General features: G+C 40.9%; 2 protein-coding genes across 5 annotated transcripts; one reads left to right on the forward strand and one right to left on the reverse strand.

Moving 5' to 3' along the window:
• On the forward strand, positions 340-4,821 carry LOC18606569 (BTB/POZ domain-containing protein At1g63850). 4 transcript variants are annotated; one of them, XM_007040254.2, is made up of 3 exons: positions 340-1,752; positions 2,009-2,993; positions 4,134-4,821. In XM_007040254.2, the coding sequence occupies exons 1-2, from the start codon at positions 721-723 to the stop codon at positions 2,948-2,950; spliced, it is 1,974 nt and encodes a 657-aa protein (XP_007040316.2). In that variant the 5' UTR covers positions 340-720; the 3' UTR covers positions 2,951-2,993; positions 4,134-4,821. The 4 variants fall into 4 exon arrangements, with proteins under 4 accessions (XP_007040316.2, XP_017973381.1, XP_007040319.2 ...); XM_018117892.1 differs by having other exon boundaries at positions 2,009-2,981; XM_007040257.2 differs by having other exon boundaries at positions 2,009-2,981; positions 4,202-4,821.
• LOC18606570 (phosphoglycerate mutase-like protein AT74H) lies at positions 5,240-8,182 on the reverse strand. The gene is made up of 5 exons (XM_007040258.2): positions 7,093-8,182; positions 6,540-6,659; positions 6,250-6,463; positions 6,061-6,141; positions 5,240-5,954 (listed from the first exon to the last, which is right to left on the reverse strand). Exons 1-5 carry the CDS (start codon positions 7,583-7,585, stop codon positions 5,855-5,857), a joined length of 1,008 nt encoding a protein of 335 aa, XP_007040320.2. The 5' UTR covers positions 7,586-8,182; the 3' UTR covers positions 5,240-5,854.

Genomic DNA, 8,564 nt, shown 5'->3' on the forward strand with positions numbered 1-8,564 from the left:
TGATGTTTTGTCAAAGGTGGGGGAGGGTTGTCCCGAGGAGAATAATCCCAAAAAGAATCACAAAATCCCAAAACCAAAGTCACAACTGGCGCAATACCAATCCTGCCAAGTGAAGCAAGCAATGACTAACTGAGAAACAAAAGACAATCTATCTCCCATGCATCATCAAATATTATAAACGAGTGACACCAAAACAATGGTGGCCCTATTTTGGTGGGGTTGCCCTGCTTCCTCTGCTGCTAGCTTTTGCCTCTCTGTGTACTCTTTGCTTTGCCCCTCTCCCCTCCTTTTTTAATCTCTGTAACAACAACAATTCTACAAGCCCCCTCACCCCCCATCCATTGCCCCAACACCAGGTCGTTTCATTTTCTCCAGAGCAAACCCCTACCAATCCAATAGCCAAAAATTTAGAAAAAAAAAAGAATGTAAAAGGAGAGCATGAGCAGCTGAACATACCCAAAGGCCAAAACCCCAAAAACAAAACAGAACAAAAATTATACCTCATCTCTGTCTCTCTCTCCTACATTAAATGCCCCATTCAGACAGGCTCATGTCTTTTACCTGAATTCTCACCCAACTGGCCAGCTCCTTTTTTTTTCTCGTATCCACCGCCATTTTCAATTGGTACTATCACACTGATGCCAATGCTGTAAACTAAAAGACAATAAAACGCAGGGAAAAAAAAAAAAATATAAGAGGGACACATTCAATACCCATTTCATGGCAACAGCAACAACCACAACTACAACAAAATCAATTTCTACAAAGACATCGTCTGCTCAGCTCAAAGTCCAAGTCCAACCCATCAAGCCCAAACGCCGCAAGTGTAAAGAAACCACCATTTCTTCCTCTGCCTCCACGGCTGCTCCTACAACTGCAACAACTGCCGCGACAAACAGCTACTCGGAGTCGGGGTTTTCTGGGGTTTTGACCCGGAAACTTGACCCACCCACCATTGTTTCCCCTGATAACACTTGGTGCTGTCCTGCTTCAAAACCCCTTCCCACTCCCCCCCCTCCCCCTCCTTCTCCTCCTCTTCCACCGCAAGCTCGCCGTGGTCCGGACCCGTGTTTCGCTGATTCTATATCTGGCTTCAGGATCCGATATTCTCCGGGAAGTCTATCACCCGTTATGGACTTCACGGGCGGCACAACGCTCTCCAACGGTCACTCTCCGTCGAGCTTCACCAAGTTCAACTCTGCTCTCACGGCGGGTCTTCTAAACCCGATGTCCCCTCCGCCTCCACCGGACAAGACACGATCCAGCCCGACACTTTTCGAAATGATGGCTAGCGAGCCCGATATACACCCAAGAAACCAATCACAAAACCAAGCCCAGATCCAAGTACCCATTTCAGCTCCAAGACAAAATCAACCGCCGCCAGTCATCGATAAGCAGGCATTGACTATGCAACGAATATCGGATCTTTTGTCGAACCGGAGCCCTGGCAACCAGTTTAACGACCCGGGTTCGAGTGATATAAAGCTGACGTTGAGTTCCAAGGATGGGATTAGTGTGTCAATGAACGTCCACAGGCAAATTCTGGTGGCTCACAGTAGGTTTTTTGCGGTCAAGTTATCGGATCGATGGGCAAAGCAGCAGAGAAATGGATCGGGTGGGCCGTACATTGTGGAAATAGCCGATTGTGATGACGTGGAGGTTTATATAGAGACTTTGAGGTTGATGTACTGTAAAGATTTGAGGAAGAAGTTAATGAGAGAGGACGTTTCTAAGGTTCTCGGAATTTTGAAGGTGAAGTTTTAGTTTTTTTTTTTAAATATTTTTAAAGTTTTATAATTATTCTGGTTAGTTGGATACTCGAGAATGGCGTGGAAGTTAACAGTTTTAATTACCCATTTAAGCTCTGAGTATGTGACATAGATGGAAAAAAGTTGGAAAATGGCGTTTTGCATTCTTTTGTTGTATTTTTCTTTCACTGCAAGAAAACGAAGGATTAGGATTTTTAGTCTTTTTTCGAGTGAAGTGGTTGGTGTTTTTGCTTTTTCAGGTTTCAGCGGCAATTGGATTTGATGCTGGGGTTTTGTCTTGTTTGGAGTACTTGGAAGCTGCCCCTTGGGCTGAGGATGAAGAAGAGAAAGTGGCTTCTCTATTGGCAGAGCTCCGCCTTGAAAATGTTGGAGCAGGGGAAGTTTTAAAGAGGGTTTCTGTTGAGGTTACTAATGGAACTGATGAGGGTGGCGATAATGAAGAAGTGCTTCTCAAGCTTTTGCATGTGGTTCTTGAAGGCAAAGATGAGAAGGCAAGGCGTGAAATGAAAGGATTGGTCTCGAAGATGCTTCGTGAGAATTCATCTCAGAATGATCTCCGAAAAGAGTCTTTGTATTCAGCTTGTGATGGCTGTCTGGAGCTGCTTCGACACCATTTTCTCCGAGCAGCTTCATCTGATTTGCAAGATGTGAGTCAGATTGCAAGACAAGCAGATAATTTGCACTGGATTTTGGATATTTTGATTGATAGGCAGATTGCTGAGGATTTTCTAAAATCATGGGCTTCTCAATCAGAATTATCTGATGCTCATTCTAAAGTTCCAGCTGTCCATAGGTATGAGGTCAGCAGAGTTACTGCTCGGCTGTTTGTGGGAATTGGAAAGGGGCAGTTATTGGCATCAAAGGAAATGAGGTGCTTGCTTTTACAAACATGGTTGGTGCCATTTTATGATGATTTTGGGTGGATGAGGAGGGCATCAAAAGGCCTTGATAGACATTTAATTGAGGATGGTCTTAGTAATACAATTCTCACTTTGCCTCTGGCTTGGCAACAGGAAATTTTGCTTGCTTGGTTTGATAGATTCTTGAACTCTGGTGAAGATTGTCCAAACATTCAAAGAGGTTTTGAAGTTTGGTGGAGGAGGGCTTTCTGGCGACGAAGTGGTGAACAAGAACCACCAAGGCAATTACAAGTTACAACCGCAACCATTGAGAACTCATAAAGTTCCTATTTCCATGGTGCAGAAACCAGTGGTACTTTAATGGGTCTGTTTCTTGTTCTGTTTTTGCAATGCTTTGGTCTTCATTCTACACTGATGGCTCATTTTTCATCTTCTTCCTCTCTAAACCGGGGCTCACAATTGTTTGTGGAAGAGTTGAGTTCTCGTAGGTTGATAATGTGTTTGTTTGAGTTAAATGTAACCAGGTTTAGTCTGGAAGAAGACAACATCGTTTAGGTTAAACTTTCTTATGTTGAAAATAAACTCAACAGAAATCATTTTATATATATTCTCTTTCACCGACATATCTGATTCTTTTTCTGTAGTGGGGGATCATATAGATGAACTAGTAAATAAGAATTCAACCAAGAGAAGACATATCTGTTCAGCTAGGTATGTGGTCGGTAAATGTCTTAGAACTGTGGAGTGGCTTTTCTAGTTTCATGATCTAGGTAGGCAAGGTCGAAATCTTATTGGATAGTAGTGAATGTTACTGTTTCCACAGTTAATTTTTGAGTTATATAATGACTAGTTCTTCCACTGTTGCATGAATTATGCAACCATATGGAATAAACTAAGCAGAACAACATATTGTATGATTGACAGATTCAGAAATTCAATTCCAAGAAAATGCTTTCTGAAGGCAAGTTGTGGAGTTGTATATGCTGTCAACTGGCATTTTTACAGTCATAACAGTAATATGTTAATGGAGTTGGGGATTGATTTCAGTTTCTTGTTCCTATTCTTAACCAAACAATTTTCATAATGGAAGACTTCACCTCAGATAAATCGCCTGTTATTTGTTGTCCATTTATGTTTTTTCTTTGCACTTTTCATCATCCAATGGTATTTATTTCCCAGGTATTGATTTTGCCCCCTTTGTTTTTGGGATTGCCTGCTTTTCTCTTTTCTTAAATATTCTACTATACATAAATAATAGAATTGTGAAGGTCAATTAGCAGATACTTGAATGCAGAAGTTCTCACTTAAGAATATATAAGGCGTGAAAGGTGAATTCAGAACTTAGTTACTGGCTTGTTGCTAGAACCCTTTATCATTCGGTTGACTAATTCTCTCCTTGTATTCTCCTTCGCAGCCCTTTCCCATTATATGATCATGTATTCTTACAATCAATGCTGTATTGTTCTTATCCTGATTGTCTCCATGTGTTAAAATTTCTGAACAGGCAAGATGCTGAAAAATCAGGATTTCTATCACTTCATCTGGCTTATTTTAACAGTGTCATTTTCACAGCTGCTGATTAAGGAAGCAAAGATCTGCCCCACCTTTTATTCAAATTTTTGCAGAGCTTCAGAGACAAGTAGGCCTTTTATTTTGTCATAATGAAGTACATCTGGGGTTGCAGAACTTTAAAAAAAGGGGCTGCTAATTTTAGCCAGATACGCTCCAGAATACTGGAGCCAGGATGGTGCTGAATTTATGGCCTTCTGATCTTAAGACTGGTGTGAAAAATCTTGATTGTAGAACGCAGAGCATCCTATACGATGGTGCAGAGAAGATGATGACTACTTTTTGGTGGCTTTGCTGACATTTGTTTCAATGGTGAATGTTGAAATGTGAGCCAAACTCCTCAGCATCTTTACCATTATTTTAGAAAAGAAAAATGATGTTGGGGAATGACTTTCTTTACTGGTTTTCTTGTGGGAATAACCTAGGAATATGTTTGGGATAACTTCTCCCAAGTGTAATATGCGGGTAGAGGTATGTGGGGAAATAATGTTCTTTCCTTCTTTGTGGAGGATTTGGGTTTTGAACTTTACTAGGAGATATTGGCTTTTGGTGGATGGCTATGGAAACTATTTCATGTGATTCTAAAGTTTCTTTATTACCTTTGTAAATGCGCATTGGCACCAGCTTATCCTGGCTTTGTGAGCACGGGTATATGCAAATGTAAGACTGAACAGGATGTCTTGGCCATCCTTGTTCAGCCTTTTTGGCCCTATGGGCCTTCGGCTGTGGCCGTGCGACTGCGGAAAGCTTACCTCAACTAGAGAATCAATTATTAAAGCTCTAGAAGGGACAGACAGATTGACAAAAGGCTTATCATTGATGATCTTCTCTAAAAACACCATATCCATTCTCATTTAAAGCAGATGGATTTAAAAAATGAAGGGGAAAAGCTATCGTCTGGAATGTGCTCCACTACCATCATTTCATAGCAGCAGGCCGCGGCTGCTCTCTCAAGTGAGAACCAGCTTTCCAAGATCTTGTTTCTCAAACAAAGCTTTGTCAACACGATTATTGATTAAAAACAAACTTTTTGACTAAATCTAACGTTAACATTCCACAATTCTTATATCTGGCGGTGTGTTTGGACCCATAACAGTAATTGAACTGGAAAAGGACATATACAAGTTGGATCAAAGCTGGCTCCAAAGACTCCCGAGCACCACTTTGGACCCAATATCACATATAACGTATACATAAATTCTATTATCCTCGTCATTGGTTGAACATTGTGTGATAGTTCACATCACAGATCTAACAAATTAATACACTCAGGGTAACTCTTTCTTGACTATGAGTCCAATTATCATATGAACAACCTCCGCATGTTCTTAAAATTTGCTACTCATTTAAGGAGAATGACAAAGCAGCATGTAAATTTTCTCTTTAGCTGATTCAATTTCCTTGCCAATACCTTTGGTTATATTGCGCTATAGAAGAATGGCTAGGGAACTGTGGCATTGCCTCCCATTCCAATCAAAATCCCTGCAAGAATGATGAATACGACACCAGGAATTATTCCTCAGCAGAATCATGATGTCAAGCACTCTGCAGGCTCAAAAGTCTTGGGCTTCATGTTGTCTAGCCTTTAGTCTGTCTAATAATAATCCTCAGCTCCTTTTTGTTGTATAGTGATAATTTAGATTCTAATATCTTCCCTTAGTACAGGGTTCTGCAGCCCTCATCTTCAAAGTGAGTGAAGAAAGAATTTACTACTGGACAATCATAATTCAGTTCTCCTGGTCTTGCAGTGTTTTGCCTAAGTTATCAGAAACCAAGAAACTTAAGAGGTCAGCATTACAAGGATAAAGAACCACATAGTTTCTATTTTCTACTGAAATGTTTAACATCCTCATAGGACTTACCATTCTTGATTAATCAACATTTCATCTGTCAATCCAAACTCTCTTAGCTCTTCTTCAGTGTGGTGCATTAATAAGCTGTATCTGAAGATTTTAGACAGATCGCTAGTTAATCAGATTGTTTCCCAACTCGACAATCTTGGCTTGAATTAACTTTTTGGGATTTGGGGCACAAAAACAGAAGATTATTACCTTCCACCATAACCTTTTTCCATGACAATTATGTTGCCATTGCCCATATTATTGAGTCTTTCAAATTGTTCCACGGTCCATTTATACCACCTCATCAGAAACACAGGCAATGCTAGGCCATGTGACACAATAATTAGATTCATGTTTGGGCTCCGCTCGCCAGGTGGCTGAAAGCGTCCAATGTCGATATCCGCCCTAAGTGTTTCTCTGAATCCTGTTTCATTAATCGTATCAGTTTTAGACCCTTTCTTTGCTTTGAGTTAACAGAATGGATAGTGTATTACTATTACCTGTAATTCTGTCATAAACATCTGCCGCAGATTCTCCCTCAGGGAAGCGGTAAAAGAAACGACCATAACGCAGACGAAGAGCTTTGTCAACTCTCATTTTCTCTCTGTCCTGAAAATTTCCTGTTCACCATAGACATGATTAATTAAAGAGGACATATTTAAAGTGCTAGGAAACATTTCCAGATATCCCGGCGCGGAGGAAAGGTGCTTAAAAATTTTCAATAATTTCATATGTAATGCTGTTTTCTGAATTCTTCACGTGCGCGTGGTGGTTGCAACTTGCAACTTTATCTGATAGGTATGGATGTGTGGTGCAGATTAGGAGGGGACCCCTTCGCATGCTTTCTTTTGTTATGCTTTGATAAGTACATCGCTAGAAACAAAGTGAAATAATGCAATGAATCGTTCCAATTGGAGTTAGGTGCATGCCTTCCTCGCAATGTTCATGGTGAATATATATAGTACGACTAGATATTTATGGCAGTTGTTTGGCTAGATGAATGCTGAATCGGACAAGAATACACGATAGAATAGAGAAGAGATATCAACCTACCAAAGTCTTGCTCCCGGATTCGAGGCTCTTCTCTCATGCCAGCAATTCTCGAACGCTCAAATGCCCGGCCCAAGTGCTGAAGCGTTTCAAGTGTTCTTTTATATGGTGACACATAGAAATAAACCTTCCAATCATCTGCTCCATCTTTCTCAATCATTTCCCTTATTCGCCATCCACATTCCTCAGCTTCAGCCTTGCCTTTCTCGGTTAACGAAATCTTGGGATCAGCGACTCTTGTGTAGGCACTCTCATCCACATTCCCTTCACTCTGTCCATGCCTTACCAGGATTATCCGGCGAGGCGTAGGAGGTGATGATGTTTCCGCGCGTGCTAAAAGACCCTTTTCAGGAAACATGGCCTTTCCATTACTACTAGGGATTCGAATGGCTTCTTTTGGAGTTCCAAGGCATTGAATAGGACTGAGACCAGCTATTTTTCTTTGCGAAAGTGGGAGATATGATGCTGGGGATGGTGTGAAAGTAAGAGTGGCCATATTATCAATAAAAACAGTGAAAATTTTAGCTTTTCAAATGCGATTCGAGTGTTAAAAAGTTCTGGTCACATGCAAGGTTAGGTGAACTTAGCAAATTTCAGCTCAGTTTGCATTTTGTAAAGAGAGGACCATAGAAACTACTGGGAAGGTCAATGATGGAAAACGGTGGCGTAGGGCAGCCTGGAGTGGAGAATTAGAACATGTCCAGGCTCCTGAACGGAGCTCCTACCTCCTTCCATCATTTTCAGGGGATATGCCATTAGTACGAGCTTTGACTCCACGTGCCCTCATGCTGCTAGCCAGCAGTTCCATCTCTCGTGCCCTATAAACGTGTGGTGCAATTAGAAAAGGGGACTTTTCTATTGTTTCTCTATCAATATAGTCATGAATTTGTACCACTGACAAATAAAATTAAGTGCAATGAATGAATCAAATAAGTCGAGGCGCCTTCCCTTTGAGAACGGTTCCATTCTCTATTTGAGATCAGTAGGTGGAGGGAAGGCGACTGGATCAATTGATGACTAGCCTTATTATTTGTTACCTTTCACGTGCATTCAAGTTCAAAATGCCTTGTCTATTATGCTAAATTTAGCCGGAACTGCATTTACATATTGGTTAATGGCTGGGTGAAAGCTTCTGTTTTGTTTTTTCCCAAAAGAATATTTATGCTAACTGCTAAGAAATTGGGCTTACAAAATTTTGAGTAAGAGATGAGGCTTCAGCCCAGCAAAGGCCCAAACTTAGAATGGCCCGACACTCCTTATTATTTCGAAAAAGCTATTGATGGGCTTAGCTAGAAGATCGACCCACTAACAATTTAATTAGAATCTAGCTCTGTATTTTGTGTGTGTGTATTTGCAAGTCCTTTTTGTAGCCGGCCTCATTAATGCCAGTATTTAATGATGATCAACTTTGTGAAAGTGTGTGTATTGTTGGCTCCATAGAATCCATACATTCTTCCACCGGCAGAGAGACATGC

The sequence above is a fragment of the Theobroma cacao genome, chromosome 3 (assembly GCF_000208745.1).
Source record: "Theobroma cacao cultivar B97-61/B2 chromosome 3, Criollo_cocoa_genome_V2, whole genome shotgun sequence".
Lineage (NCBI taxonomy): Eukaryota > Viridiplantae > Streptophyta > Magnoliopsida > Malvales > Malvaceae > Theobroma > Theobroma cacao.